The sequence below is a fragment of the Ranitomeya imitator genome, chromosome 3 (genome assembly GCF_032444005.1).
Source record: "Ranitomeya imitator isolate aRanImi1 chromosome 3, aRanImi1.pri, whole genome shotgun sequence".
Taxonomy (NCBI): Eukaryota; Metazoa; Chordata; class Amphibia; order Anura; family Dendrobatidae; genus Ranitomeya; species Ranitomeya imitator.
Genome location: NC_091284.1, coordinates 57,079,578 through 57,096,177, shown reverse-complemented (window position 1 = coordinate 57,096,177; position 16,600 = coordinate 57,079,578). Strand labels below are relative to the sequence as shown.

The 16,600-nt window shown below is 42.5% G+C and overlaps 1 protein-coding gene across 1 annotated transcript in view; it reads right to left on the bottom strand.

Moving 5' to 3' along the window:
* Positions 1-16,600, bottom strand: part of TMPRSS15 (transmembrane serine protease 15) — a 459,995-nt gene that overhangs the window by 265,599 nt on the left and 177,796 nt on the right. Inside the window, exons 9-10 of the mRNA XM_069760884.1 lie at positions 16,021-16,161; positions 1,647-1,796 (exon numbers count right to left, since the gene is read on the bottom strand). Of these exons, the coding sequence (XP_069616985.1) occupies positions 1,647-1,796; positions 16,021-16,161 (291 nt within the window). The remainder of the gene's footprint in view (positions 1-1,646; positions 1,797-16,020; positions 16,162-16,600) is intronic.

Genomic DNA, 16,600 nt, shown 5'->3' with positions numbered 1-16,600 from the left:
GAACACATCATTCACTAAAAAAAAAAGCAGCTTAAATCCAATTTTGGTCAAAATAAGTCAGCATACAATTTCAGTGAGGTATCAGGTTACATAACCTATATAACTCTAGAGAGAAGGGAGAAGGAGAAATGCACAACATTGCAATCCCAATACACCATAACTATTAGCTACAAGTCGTTAAATACACAATGGTTACTTGAAATGAAAGGTACACCTTAAGTGCCCCATTCTCAAGAATCATAAGTTATTATTACCTATCTTTTAGATGGTAATTATGGTGAAAATAGCCCTTAAAGAGAATGTGTTACCTCATACATACAATCCACAGGCAGTATGTATCTAACGGTGCCTGCATGATTTCAGCCAGGTATGTTTAAGTCTGAAACGCCAAGGTGTTTCAGAGAAAAAACATACTGTCACTCTAGGGAACCAAGAGGGGAGAAGTCACCTTTTTGAATAGTCCTCCATGCGGTTCGGTACCGGGTGGCTAATTCACAAGGTGACTACTCAAACGGGTTGTCCGACCTTACTCTACAAGTTTTAAGTGACTCTGTGTAACTGCAGACTTGTGAATTCTCGCAGCACACACACCGCCAACTGCGATGATTCTCCAGTGTGGATGCCTGGAGCCGTGATCATGTGACTGCAGGTATGCGATTTGCATATTTCTGGATACATTTTGACTAGATATGTGCTGCCTCACGCAATGCATTTGCATTAAATGAAGCGGCGCACGTCAAGTTTGCACATGACTGCATGTATGGAAATTACAATGTGCAATGAGAATGTATGGGGAGCATGGGTGAGTGTGTAAGGAGACAGTATGGTATGGGGAGAAAAGGACAGTATGGGAAGGAAGGGGGTAATGGTGTGAGGAAACAGAATAGAAAGCAGGGATAGGGGAATACAATGGTGTGAAAAAGTATTAACCCTTTCCTAATTTCCTGTTCTTTTACATATTTGTCACATTTAAATGCTTCAGATAATCCAAACAAGGATACAGTTTGTTCTTACACTTACACCTGCCGACTTTGGCACTGCGCTAGCAGTGACGGATCCGGAAATGCTGCAGCCCGCATCTCAGGTCCATCACTCAATGACGGTACATCACTAGTGCACGCCCATTGTGGGTGTGCGCCAGCGATGCGTTCGCCATTGCAAGTAATGCCGGCGTTAACGGACTACGTGACACCGCGTTATGCCGCGGTGTAACGTAGTCTGTTAAACGGGTTCACACAACGCAGTGTGAACCCAGCCTTACTCTTAAAAGCAGTCTGTAGCAGACTTTTCTGTACACTAAAGATTTCTGTAGGTCTTCTCCATTATCAGTTATCAAGAGACCTGCCTGTCCACTAGATGTGGCCATTTGAGTCTCTTGGATTTTGAAGCTCCTCTTGTTTTCATTACATGCAGGAACTATTGATTTTGGTGAACTATAAGTACTTCTTTAAGGCAGCTTGAAGCTGGGGATGACTACAAATTTAGCCAAATTGTATTAGAACAACTCTTATGTGATGGTAGGACCTTCTCAAATCTCAGTTGGCACCCACATTTGGACACACAGTTACTCCATTTGTGCTTATAAAGCCATGTGTTCCTTGCAAATTTATTTAATCAGCATTGTGTTGTAGGTTACTAGTACTTACCAGAATTATTGCCAAACGTGTGGTCATAATCAGGTCCAGACAGTGGTGGATGATTTGGACCATTGAATCTCTCCCATTCTGCATCATCCATCATATCCTGAATCCAATAACAGAAACCATCTTCAAAGCTACAGTCAATCTTCTCTTTATCTTCAGATGAAACAACAGATAACATATGTCCAATAAATTATGTAAATTCCGAAATTTAACAGATGTAATCTTTAAGGAACATTTCATAATAACCACCTGCAGGCATCACTTCAGTATTCATTGTACTTGTTACACCAGGCTCATTTAGGAAATCATTATCACATGAATATCAAACTTTAAAAATGTATCACATACAGCATAGATGGTGATTTATGACCGCCCTAATATATAGAATGCAAAAATAGAAGTATTTTAGTCTATTCATAGTGCAGTATATGTTGTATTGTAAATATATGATATTGAGGTATTGGAAGTTAGTTTATGACAACTACATAAAATGTTCTTGTAATGGAAAAAAGTCTGCACTATGTAAACCAATAAAGAAAGGAATATGATGCGTTGGAACACTTTCCGCTTATTCCCTATCTTCCATATACAATATCATTGCTCTAACACAGAGAAGTAAAGTCTGATCAAATAAGTAACATACCCTTAACCTGCAATGACAGTTCGAGTCAAGGTCAGTTGATGGGTACATTTAAAAGAACTGAAGAATAAAGTAGTATGGACCCAGGCAGGCATAGAACACACATTATCCATGCCGGCTGAAGGCAAGCTCCTCAGACATTACAAGGCTTGTGATCACCACAAATCTAAACGTTTAAACTTGTACTGTCCCCTCCAAACTAGTATATAACAGTGTATTATAATGATGGCTGGACCATGCATGACATGCACGTTCTACCTATTGTGTCCCCTACTGCATTTCCTTGTAGATTGTGGCTTGTGAGCAGGACCCTCACTCCTCCTGTAACTGTTGAATTACGTATGTGTTACTCGATAACGTTTGTGATAGGTTCCCTTTAAATGTATCACTATTATTTGGAAATTGCTTAGCACTAGGGTTGAGCGAAACGGGTCGGCCAGATTCAGAAGTCGCCGACTTTTGGCAAAGTCAGGTTTCATGAAACCCGACCCGACCCCTGTGTGGGGTCGGCCATGAGGTCGGCGATCTTCTGATCTGGAATCGGAATTCCGATACCGAGTTCCAATATGTTTAAGATATCGGGAATCGGTATCGGAATTCATATTTAAGTGTAAAATAAAGAATAAAAATAAAAAAATATTGATATACTCACCCTCGGACGCGCCCTGCTTCTCACTGGCAGCCTTCCTTCCTAAAAATGAGCGCCTGAAGGACCTTCGATGACGTCGCGGCTTGTGATTGGTCGTGTGAGCGGTCACATGGGCGTCACGTGACCAATCACAAGCCGCGACGTTATCTAAGGTCCTTCAGACACTAATTCTTAGGAAGGAAGCGTCCGAGGGCGCGTCCGAGGGTGAGTATATTCCTAATAGGTATATACTCACCCTCGGACGCACCCTGGTTCTAACCCGCAGCCTTCCTTCCTAAGAATCAGCGCCTGAAGGACCTTAGATGACGTCGCGGCTTGTGATTGGTCGCGTGACGCCCATGTGACCGCTCACGCGACCAATCACAAGCCGCGACGTCATCGAAGGTCCTTCAGGCGCTGATTCTTAGGAAGGAAGGCTGCTGGTGAGAACCAGGGCGCGTCCGAGGGTAAGTATATCAATATTTTTTATTTTGATTCTTTATTTTACACTTAAATATGGATCCCAGGGCCTGAAGGAGAGTTTCCTCTCCTTCAGACCCTGGGAACCATTAGAAACCCAATGCACTGCATTGGGTTTCGTGTTTCGGCCGACCCTGACCCCGACTTTTCTATAGGATCGGCCGATTTCACTCAACCCGACTTTTAAAAAAGTTGGGTTTCGTGAAACCCGACCCGATCCTATAAAAAGAAAAGTCACTCAACCCTACTTAGCACTTTTATTCAATCATACATGTTCTGTAGTTGTCTGTTGTGAATTCTGTGGTCAAGCTCCCTCCTGTGGTCATGAGTGGTACTTCGGCTGGTTCTGTCTATGAGCTTCCTCTGGTGGATGTGAGTGGGGCTGCGGCTTCTGAGTTTCCTTCCTCAGGTGAGGAGGTTAAGTCGTTAGGTGCTGCTCTATTTAACTCCACCTAGTTCTTTGTTCCTGGCCTCCAGTCAATGTTCCAGTATTGGTCTTGCTTTCTCCTGGATCGTTCTTGTGGCCTGTCTGCCCTGCATAAGCTAAGTTTTGCTTGTGTTACTTTTGTTTGCTATATTTTCTGTCCAGCTTGCTATATTGGTTTTTCTTGCTTGCTGGAAGCTCTGAGACGCAGAGGGAGCACCTCCGTACCATTAGTCGGTGCGGAGGGTCTTTTTGCCCCTCTGCGTGGTTGTTTGTAGGTTTTTGTGCTGACCGCAAAGCTATCTTTACTATCCTCGGTCTATTCAGTAAGTCGGGCCTCACATTGCTAAAATCTCTTTCATCTCTGTGTTTGTATTTTCATCTTAACTCCCAGTCATATGTGGGGGGCTGCCTTTTCCTTTGGGGAATTTCTCTGAATCAAGGTAGGCTTATTTTTCTATCTTCAGGGCTAGCTAGTTTCTCAGGCTGTGCCGAGTTGCATAGGGAGCGTTAGGCGCAATCCACGGCTACCTCTAGTGTGGTATGATAGGATTAGGGATTGCGGTCAGCAGAGTTCCCACGTCTCAGAGCTCGTCCTATGTTAGTAACTATCAGGTCACTTTGTGTGCTCTTAACCACTAGGTCCATTGTGGTTCTGAATCACCTGTTCATAACAGTACTGGAGGCACAAAGTACTAATGCTTCTCAATAGAGGGAAGAGAGAAGTTCTGAGACCATTTTTTTTCTCTGTACTGTGTTTTGTCTTTCTTTTCCCCTAGACATTTGGGTGGTTCAGGACACAGGTGTAGTGATGGACATTAAAGATCTGTCTTCTTGTGTGGATCATCTCACTGCAAGTGTACAAAATATTCAAGACTTTGTGGTTCAGAATTCTATGTTAGAGCCAAGAATTCCTATTCCTGATTTGTTTTCTGGAGATAGAGCTAAGTTTCTGAGTTTTAAGAATAATTGTAAACTGTTTCTGGCTTTGAAACCCCGCTCCTCTGGTGACCCAGTTCAACAAGTTAAGATCATTATTTCTTTATTACGTGGCGACCCTCAGGACTGGGCATTTTCCCTTGCGCCAGGAGATCCTGCATTATGCGATATCGATGCGTTTTTTCTGGCGCTCACATTGCTGTATGATGAACCTAATTTAGTGGATCAGGCAGAGAAAAATTTGCTGGCTCTGTCTCAGGGTCAGGATGAGGTAGAGATATATTGTCAGAAGTTTAGGAAGTGGTCTGTGCTCACTCAATGGAATGAATGTGCGCTGGCAGCAATTTTCAGAAAAGGTCTCTCTGAAGCCCTTAAGGATGTCATGGTGGGATTTCCTATGCCTGCTGGTCTGAATGAGTCTATGTCTTTGGCCATTCAGATCGGTCGACGCTTGCGTGAGCGTAAAACTGTGCACCATTTGGCGGTATTATCTGAGCATGGACCTGAGCCTATGCAGTGCGATAGGACTTTGACCAGAGCTGAACGGCAAGAACACAGACGTCAGAATGGGCTCTGTTTTTACTGTGGTGATTCCACTCATGCTATCTCCGATTGTCCTAAGCGCACTAAGCGGTTCGCTAGGTCTGCCACCATTGGTACGGTACAGTCAAAATTTCTTTTGTCCGTTACTTTGATCTGCTCTTTGTCATCCTATTCTGTCATGGCATTTGTGGATTCAGGTGCTGCCCTGAATTTGATGGACTTGGAGTATGCCAGGCGGTGTGGGTTTTTCTTGGAGCCATTGCAGTATCCTATTCCATTGAGAGGAATTGATGCTACGCCTTTGGCCAAGAATAAGCCTCAGTACTGGACCCAGCTGACCATGTGCATGGCTCCTGCGCATCAGGAGGATATTCGCTTTTTGGTGTTGCATAATCTGCATGATGTGGTCGTGTTGGGGTTGCCCTGGCTACAAGTCCATAACCCAGTATTGGATTGGAAATCAATGTCTGTGTCCAGCTGGGGTTGTCAGGGGGTACATGGTGATGTTCCTTTTCTGTCTATTTCATCATCCACCCCTTCTTAGGTCCCAGAGTTCTTGTCGGATTACCGGGATGTATTTGATGAGCCCAAGTCCAGTGCCCTACCTCCGCATAGGGATTGTGATTGTGCTATCGATTTGATTCCTGGTAGTAAATTTCCTAAAGGACGACTGTTTAATTTGTCTGTGCCTGAACACGCCGCTATGCGGAGTTACGTAAAGGAATCCTTGGAGAAGGGTCATATTCGTCCGTCGTTGTCGCCATTGGGAGCAGGGTTCTTTTTTGTGGCCAAGAAGGATGGTTCGCTGAGACCTTGTATTGATTACCGCCTTCTAAATAAAATCACGGTCAAATTTCAGTACCCCTTGCCGCTGCTGTCTGATTTGTTTGCTCGGATTAAGGGGGCTAGTTGGTTCACCAAGATAGATCTTCGTGGTGCGTATAATCTTGTGCTTATTAAACAGGGCGATGAATGGAAAACAGCATTTAATACGCCCGAAGGCCATTTTGAGTACCTAGTTATGCCATTCGGGCTTTCTAATGCTCCATCAGTGTTTCAGTCCTTTATGCATGACATCTTCCGAGAGTACCTGGATAAATTCCTGATTGTATACTTGGATGATATTTTGGTCTTCTCGGATGATTGGGAGTCTCACGTGAAGCAGGTTAGAATGGTGTTCCAGGTTCTGCGTGCGAATTCTTTGTTTGTGAAGGGGTCAAAGTGTCTCTTTGGTGTTCAGAAGGTTTCATTTTTGGGGTTCATTTTTTCCCCTTCTACTATCGAGATGGACCCTGTTAAAGTTCAGGCCATTTATGATTGGACTCAGCCGACATCTCTGAAGAGTCTGCAAAAGTTCCTGGGCTTTGCTAATTTTTATCATCGCTTCATCAATAATTTTTCTAGTATTGCTAAACCGTTGACTGAGTTAACCAAGAAGGGTGCTGATGTGGTCAATTGGTCTTCTGCTGCTGTGGAAGCTTTTCAAGAGTTGAAGCGCCGTTTTTCTTCTGCCCCTGTGTTGTGCCAACCAGATGTTTCGCTCCCGTTCCAGGTTGAGGTTGATGCTTCTGAGATTGGAGCAGGGGCTGTTTTGTCGCAAAGAAGTTCTGATGGCTCGGTGATGAAACCATGCGCCTTCTTTTCCAGGAAGTTTTCGCCTGCTGAGCGTAATTATGATGTTGGCAATCGAGAGTTGCTGGCCATGAAGTGGGCATTCGAGGAGTGGCGTCATTGGCTTGAAGGAGCTAAGCATCGCGTGGTGGTCTTGACTGATCACAAGAACTTGACTTATCTCGAGTCTGCCAAACGGTTGAATCCTAGACAGGCTCGTTGGTCGCTGTTTTTCTCCCGTTTTGACTTTGTGGTTTCGTACCTTTTGGGCTCTAAAAATGTGAAGGCAGATGCCCTGCCTAGGAGTTTTGTGCCCGACTCTCCGGGTTTGTCTGAGCCGGCGGGTATTCTCAAAGAGGGGGCAATTTTGTCTGCCATCTCCCCTGATTTGCGGCGGGTGCTGCAAAAATTTCAGGCTAATAGACCTGACCATTGCCCAGCGGAGAAACTGTTTGTCCCTGATAAATGGACGAGTAGAGTTATCTCTGAGGTTCATTGTTCGGTGTTGGCTGGTCATCCTGGAATCTTTGGTACCAGAGATTTGGTGGCTAGATACTTTTGGTGGCCATCTCTGTCGTGGGATGTGCGTTCGTTTGTGCAGTCCTGTGGGATTTGTGCTCGGGCTAAGCCCTGCTGTTCTCGTGCCAGTGGGTTGCTTTTGCCCTTGCCAGTCCCGAAGAGGCCCTGGACACATATCTCTATGGATTTTATTTCGGATCTCCCCGTCTCTCAAAAAATGTCGGTCATTTGGGTTGTTTGTGATCGCTTCTCTAAGATGGTCCATTTGGTACCCTTGTCTAAATTGCCTTCCTCCTCTGATTTGGTGCCATTGTTCTTCCAGCATGTGGTCCGTTTACATGGCTTTCCGGAGAACACCGTTTCTGACAGAGGTTCCCAGTTTGTTTCGAGGTTTTGGCGAGCCTTTTGTGCTAGGATGGGCATTGATTTGTCTTTTTCCTCGGCTTTCCATCCTCAGACAAATAGCCAGACTGAACGAACCAATCAGACCTTGGAAACATATCTGAGATGTTTTGTTTCTGCCGATCAGGATGATTGGGTGTCCTTTTTGCCTTTGGCTGAGTTCGCCCTTAATAATCGGGCCAGCTCGGCTACTTTGGTTTCGCCGTTTTTCTGCAATTCTGGTTTCCATCCTCGTTTCTCTTCAGGGCAGGTTGAGTCTTCTGACTGTCCTGGTGTGGATACTGTGGTGGATAGGTTGCAGCAGATTTGGACTCATGTGGTGGACAATTTGACATTGTCTCAGGAGAAGGCTCAACGTTTCGCTAACCGCAGGTGCTGTGTGGGTCCCCGACTTCGTGTTGAGGATTTGGTTTGGTTGTCATCTCGTTATATTCCTATGAAAGTTTCCTCTCCTAAGTTTAAGCCTCGTTTCATTGGTCCATATAGGATTTCTGAGGTTCTTAATCCTGTGTCTTTTCATTTGACCCTTCCAGCTTCTTTTTCCATCCATAACGTATTCCATAGGTCATTGTTGCGGAGATACGTGGTACCTGTGGTTCCATCCGTTGATCCTCCTGCCCCGGTTTTGGTTGAGGGGGAGTTGGAGTATATAGTGGAGAAGATTTTGGATTCTCGTATTTCGAGACGGAAACTCCAGTACCTGGTTAAGTGGAAGGATTATGGTCAGGAAGATAATTCCTGGGTCTTTGCCTCTGATGTTCATGCTGTCGATCTGATTCGTGCCTTTCATTTGGCTCATCCTGGTCGGCCTGGGGGCTCTGGTGAGGGTTCGGTGACCCCTCCTCAAGGGGGTGTACTGTTGTGAATTCTGTGGTCAAGCTCCCTCCTGTGGTCATGAGTGGTACTTCGGCTGGTTCTGTCTATGAGCTTCCTCTGGTGGATGTGGTGGGGCTGCGGCTTCTGAGTTTCCTTCCTCAGGTGACGAGGTTAAGTCGTTAGGTGCTGCTCTATTTAACTCCACCTAGTTCTTTGTTCCTGGCCTACAGTCAATGTTCCAGTATTGGTCTTGCTTTCTCCTGGATCGTTCTTGTGGCCTGTCTGTCCTGCATAAGCTAAGTTTTGCTTGTGTTACTTTTGTTTGCTATATTTTCTGTCCAGCTTGCTATATTGGTTTTTCTTGCTTACTGGAAGCTCTGAGACGCAGAGGGAGCACCTCCGTACCGTTAGTCGGTGCGGAGGGTCTTTTTGCCCCTCTGCGTGGTTGTTTGTAGGTTTTTGTGCTGACCGCAAAGCTATCTTTACTATACTCGGTCTATTTAGTAAGTCGGGCCTCACTTTGCTAAAATCTCTTTCATCTCTGTGTTTGTATTTTCATCTTAACTTACAGTCATTATATGTGGGGGGCTGCCTTTTCCTTTGGGGAATTTCTCTGAGGCAAGGTAGGCTTATTTTTCTATCTTCAGGGCTAGCTAGTTTCTCAGGCTGTGCCGAGTTGCATAGGGAGCGTTAGGCGCAATCCACGGCTACCTCTAGTGTGGTATGATAGGATTAGGGATTGCGGTCAGCAGAGTTCCCACGTCTCAGAGCTCGTCCTATGATAGTAACTATCAGGTCACTTTGTGTGCTCTTAACCACTAGGTCCATTGTGGTTCTGAATCACCTGTTCATAACAGTTGTCATTTGATCAAAGTTAAAGGTTAGAGATGAGTGAACCCAAAGGTTCGTGCGAGACAATTCTTGTCCAGTGCTAAACACGGAACACAGATTTCGCCTGTGTTTTATTCATTGAAATTCCCAGTGTTTTCATGCAGATGAGTTCAGTGGGTGGGGCAACTCAGTGATTGACAGTTTTACCTGTAGTTTTCAATCACTGAGTAGGACCACCACTCGACTCATGCAAACACTGAGGATTTCAATAAATTGATTACAAGTTGTACTGAATCTTTTCCAACAAACCTGAATATCCTGCTCATCTTCTCCTTCTCCATGTCTCTCCTTCAGGTTGCCTTTAAAGATAGATCTGTATTGAAACAGACCACATATACTATTTGCCCTAACTCAATTTTATCCTTTTTCAGACTTCTTAATAAAAGCTGGAACCTTTAGGTCGGGGTCACACTTGCGAGCTCAATGTGAGAAATTCCCACGAGTCCTTTGCATCAATATCTGGCATTGCCGCCGGCACTCGGGAACGAATCGATCAGCTGCTTAGAAATACATTCAGCCGCACACTCCGGTCCCAAGAGCTGGCGGTTGTGTCGGGTATTGATGCGAGAAACTCGTGCGAGTTTCTCGCATTGCAATTGCAAGTGTGACCCCGGCCTTAGAACCATTCTTTTTTTTCATCACTTTTTCAAATATGTCAAATTATATTAAAATGTCCTATTTTGTGAGCAAATTTGGCGCGTGTCTTTTTTGGGGGCCTTTTTTTCATCAGTTTGCAAATTGCTTACTTAATGTGGATCAGGTATATTATGTATAGAGTCAGCAAAAAGTTCACCCAACTTCTTCCTTCTTCTAACTCTTTTTCTGCTTGAGCAAAGTCTTTCACTAAACTTTACAATGTAATCAATGTCTAAATTACCATACTTTCTTTATAAGCCACAGTGAAAATACCCTGTTTGATTTGCATCTATGATTAAAGCCTACGGAGGGATTTTGTGACACATTCCTTTGTTGTAATGACAATCCATGCTTGGCTAAGACATCAGACTTTAACTGGGACTCTTTAAAAGTTCCGGGCAGTAAATAAAGACGTATTTTTAACAATACAATACTTAATAAAATGGAGTAAGAAATAGGTACTATTGGGAGTAAAAATTTGCTCTCTGCAGAATTGTGTTTATTTTAAGCTTTCACGGTAGCGCGTATATTTCACCGGTAATGCTATTCCTCGGAATAAATCTATAGTGCTGTATTTGTTTTAAAAGCACTTTAGGAGCCATAAAGAGGATAACTGATGGTATACCAATACCAACTTTAGTGCCCCACTATATAAAAAAGGTTGAAACTTGAATTTCTATTAACTCCACAATATAGTTTTATCACACGGAATCATACAGCAGCGTAATATCGTCTCGGCAAAGTCAAGACTAGAGCAATTTTAAATAAACATAAATAAAAGAAAGAAAAAAACGAAAGGCCATAACTCCAATTTAAGTGACTTTTGATAAATCTCAACTGCGACTATAAAGTTTTGCCTTGTAAGCACTTAAAATGTTGCTGCTGTAAGGATGGATGCTGCCTGAAGATGCTGTTCTCAATTTGCAATGTATATGAATTGAATATCAAAGGATAATCAGCTTTCACAGCCATAAAATTGTGTTACGGCCACAGCCTGGGAGAGAATTGGTTTCCATTTACTCTCGGCCTTTTGTACTTTAATGTTAAAGTGGAATTATAATCAGGCCCACACCATAGTATAATGTGATAATGTTCTAATGATCTGCCTATGCTGCATGATACAAACTGAATATAAAATAAAATATTTAAAAAAGAAATCCAGTTTTGTCAGCCACCTCGGGCAAATAGTGTTATGCTGCTCTAGGCCTATGACTAAATGTCCTGGCAAACGTGAAGTCGCATGTTAACACCCCCAGAACAGGGGGCACATCTATCACTGCACCAAAGGAATGTAGGTCTTTGACCATTTTTAGAGGATGAGATTGTAGAAGGACCTACTTTGTCAATTTGCATGGAAGCTGCATTTAAAGAAGCACTCCCATCAAAGTTGCTATCCTCAATCTATTGCAGTCATCATATTATATAGCACTGTGTACTTGCAATTGCTCATTTTGCCTTTCTACTCAGTTAACCCTTCTCTCTTTTCTGCTCTATGTAGAAACAGGAAGTCTCTTGTCCTTGCATTTATCCTTCTCTTCTTCAACTCCTGACACAGCTGCACTGCACCTCCCTCTGCCAGAGACTTTTGCAGTGACGACTCATGCAGGGAAAACAGATTACCATTTCTACATAGGGCTTAGAAGTATTCAGCTGGTCATTTTTTAGTAATGTGATCTCATAGACCTAATTGCAAAGAGAAGAATTAACTGTGTAGAAAAGCAAAATGAGCAATTGTAAGTACACATTATTACATAATATGATGATTGCAATATATTAAGAGGATGCCAATTTTGATAGGAGTGCTTCTTTAAACCATTGTTTGAACTGGAAAGACAGGAATATTGGCTGTAAATGGATCCTATCACATTAAAAAGCTACTGTATTTACCTGTAGGTATAGAGTTAATCTGCAGTTAAAGAGTGTTACAATGATGCTCAGCTGCATCTGTATCAATCAAGGTGCCGGGGTATGCTTTAAACCACTCACAGTATAATGAGCAGTGCTGTGAGCGGTGACTGTAATTGTTTCTTGAATTGCCTTGCGAACGAGGCTACATAGGTCACTTGTAGTTATGGCTCACAGTCGATGACAATACTTAGATCAACACTCATGATACATGATCGTTAGTAACCTATGGAGCGTAGTTCCCATAACAATGCACAATAGGTTTCTTGAGAGAATCGCTAGACATCGTGGACTCCAAAACTGGATTATGCCGGAACTGCTGTGAGTATTTTTTAATATTGATAGACTCCTATCCATTGTCAACCCTTGGGCTTAATGCCAGCTGACATTACACAGCTACAATCAACCCCAAAAACTTTTACCCCGTTTGCCAGCATACCAGGGCAATCAGAAAGAGCAGAAGCTAAGTTCCAGAATTGGAACAGCAAATGGATGCGCTATTTCTGAGGCAACTGAGGGTTGGTCTTACTAGGCTGGGAAGGGACCAATATCCATGGACACAGCTGTCTGCTTGTACTTGGCTGGTTATTACAAATAGAGGGGGCCCTACATTGTTTTGTTTTGCACGGCTCCATGCATCAACTTGGACCTCCACCTCCTGGTTCGAGATTATTATTTGACTTTTTTTAATCGTTTATTTTAAGTAATTTCGCTATTCACATTATTTTGCTGGGCAATAGTCTGGCTCCCCCCCCCCCCATTTTGCTTCCTTTTGCAGCCCCCAGCCCTTATTATGACTAATTTACAGCCATTTTACAGCACCAAAGTTTGGGTCAGCATTGACTTATATGTGGTTCGGTTACAGTGTAAAGTTCAAGTTAAGTTCTGGCTCCTGAACCAAACTTTGGACTAGAGTTCGGCTGAACCAGATGAACCTGAACTTCCATGGTTCCATTCATCCCTAGTACTGTAAGTAGTGTTGAGCGATACCTTCCGATATTTGAAAGTATCGGAATTGGATGGGATCGGCTGATATCCAAAAAATATCTGATATCGCCGATACCGATACCCGATACCAATGCAAGTCAATGGGACACAAATATCGGAAGTGATCCTGGATGGTTCCCAGGGTCTGAAGGAGAGGAAACTCTCCTTCAGGCCCTGGGATCCATATTCATGTAAAAAATAAAGAATAAAAATAAAAAATATGGATATACTCACCCCTCCGACGAACCCTGGCTGTCACCGCTGCAAGCGTCTGCCTCCGTTCCTAAGAATGCAGAGAGTGAAAGACCTCCAATGACGTCACAGTCAGGTGACCGCTCACCTGACCGCTCACGTGACCACTCACCTGACCGCTCACGTGACCGCGACGTCATCGAAGGTCCTTCACTCACTGCATTCTTAGGAACGGAGGCAGACGCTTGCAGCGCTGAGAGCCAGGGTCCGTCGGAGGGGTGAGTATATCCATATTTTTTATTTTTATTCTTTATTTTTTACATGAATATGGATCCCAGGGCCTGGAGGAGAGTCTCCTCTCCTCCAGACCCTGGGAACCATACGCACCGCACACGCCGAAGATGACTGGGAACTTATAGGAACTTCCGATTCCGAATTCCGATATCGCAAAAATATCGGAACTCGGTATCGGAATTCCGATACAGCAAATATCGTCCGATACCCAATATTTGCAGTATCGGAATGCTCAACACTACTAGTAAGTCCATAAATTGAGAACAATGGGACTAGGGGACAATTTGTGTAACTGGGCTAACAACTGACTCAGTGATAACAAATAGAGGGTGGTTAATAATGAAACACACTTTGATTGGGTCAAATTTGACAGTTGCATACCACAGAGGTCAGTATTGGGCCCTCTTCTGTTTAACATATTTATTAATTACCTTGTTGAGGGCATACATATGAGAATCACAATATTTGCATATAATAAATTCTGCAAGGTAATCAAAACAGATGAGGATAATTTAATATTGCAGAAAGTTTTATGTAAAATGGAAGCTTTGGCTCAGATAAGACAATTGAAGTTTAATATAAAAAAATGTAATATCATTCTCTTGAGCCAAGGATACTAAATGTTCAGTTATGTACTAAAAAGTAAATCATTGGGTAAAACTGACAACAAAATAACTTGAATGTATTGGTAGACAGCAAAATAAACTTTAATGACCAGTGTCAGACAGCTGCTGCCAAAGCTTATAACATCTTGGGATTCTTTAAAAGAGGCCTTAGGCTCATGACGAGAACATTGTTTTGCCTCTATACATGTGACTAGTGCGGTCACCCTTAGAATACTGGGTACGGTTTTGGGCTTCGTGTATAAGAAGGATATAGCTGAAGAAGAATTTCCTGTAGACCATCATGTTAAGTTGCAGGTTAAACTCAATGGACATGTCTTCTTTTAACCTTAAAATAATGAAACTATACATTTTTCCTGCCAAATTCTAACATTTAGTGTGTTGAAGAAGCAAGCATAAAACATGCTGAAAATTATGAGAGAGCAATTTATAAGTAAATCATCCATTTCATCTGCTAGGACACTCTGTTGTCAAAGAAAAAATATGAAAAATCATATGTAGCTTTCGAACGTGAAGAATAAACAGTGTATGAAAAATTATTAGTAAAGGTATCCTGCTTCTGTCAGAAGAGATACCGATGATTTACTGTACCTCCTGAAAATTAAATCGCTTTTCTCAAGATTGAAAAATCACCTATTCAGAGAATTGAAAAAACGATGCCGGAAGTCATATTGCTGAGGCCCCCACTAGACATGAGAACAGAAGTCCCGTGTCTGTAGGGATTGGTGGTCAAACATGTGCGCAGCCACTCCATTCAGTCTATGAGAGTAACAGGAACAATCAATTGCTCTAGTTGGCTATTGGCATCAATTCTGCAGACTTTGAAGAGCGGTAGAGAGCACTTGATCCTGTGCATTTTGCTACTGATCCATTCAAATCGGCTGTTCTCAAAATCAGTAGGGGTCCTAGTGATGGAACTGTCATCAATTTTACCCTTATCACCGATGCTGTGGATACGGATGGGACAACCCATATAATACTTTTTCTCCTTTTTCACAAAACACTTCATATGTAGCACACAAGTATTCACTGGAGGGGTCACGTTGATTGATTGGTTCTACTTGGGGATGTGAAAGACAACTGAAAATAGGACAAGTCTACTGACATGTTTCAAATTGATTAAAAAAGGAAGAAAGAAGCAAAAGCTATTCTAGCAATCATTTTTGTTTTCTAATCTTTTGTTGATCCCTTACTGTTTAGAAAAATGACATTTACTTTCATACCCCACAGCATAATAAGTGATATTAACTTCATGGAGAATAACTCCAACTAAAAAATCTGCATTAACAGGCAAATTAGAATTTTGCCTTATCTGCTTATCTCTAACTTAAAATTATATTGGAGTCATAAAAAACAACTTTGTGATTCCTTTAGAAGGAGTCTGTTAGCACAGAATGACTGTTCTAACCAAGTACAGGTGCTCAGTGCATCATGGTGGGGCCAAACACGTGAGTGCACCCTCCCACCTTAATTGTTTTCTTTCTCTTTCCACCCCCTCTCTCTTTGATTGACAGCTCTAGCTTCATAGAGCCAGAGAAGGGTGGAGATAGATGGAAACCAAGGTTTATCTAAATGTTTGGCAACAGCAAGGGTGTGCCAAGCACCTCTACTTGGTTAGAACAATGATTCTGTGCTGATAGAGTCCCCTTAACTCCTGTAACTCCTTTAGCAGTGTATATGGAGACTTTTCCTTATGTAACGTGCAGTACTGTGATATCGGTTTGCCAAGACCTTACTGTATGAGAACTTTGCAATTGAGCTGCATGAGCAATGAGTCCAATGTGCCAATAAATAATATTATTTAAATACATTTGCTATGCCATACACTGGGTCATGGTAATACTTACTTGTCACACCACTGGTGGTGAACACTGAATACATGCCTTCAAAACCACTGAGACCACTTGATGTAGAATCGCTCATAAATTCCACAGTGACTTGATGTGAATAAATTCTAAAATTTCCAGGATTCGTCCCCCACAATGATGCTGTAAATGTATAGATTAACATTTAATATGATCATGTTTTAAAATATACATTTGTTATGCAATAATAGAACTACCATTATTTTGTAACTAAGGATAAATGAAAATCTGACTAATTAATCATTAGCAACTAAACTGTTTTTCATATCCAGAAACATAACCAGTTGCAAATATTTCAAGTGACTCAACTGAAAATTACCTTAAGGCTATGTGCTGTGCTCACGTTGAGTATTTGCTTGCAGAAATTTCTGCAAGGTTTCTGCATCTCTTGGCAGCAAAAATGCTGCTGCAAAAACTTGCGTTTTGCCACAATTTTTGGTGTGGTTTTGCCAAGATTTTGCATGCATTTTTGCATGCGTTCTATGAATTCATTTTTGTACAGCAATGAAGGCTTTTTTAGCGAAATAAATAAATAAAAAAGTTTTGTGATGTAATTTCTTGG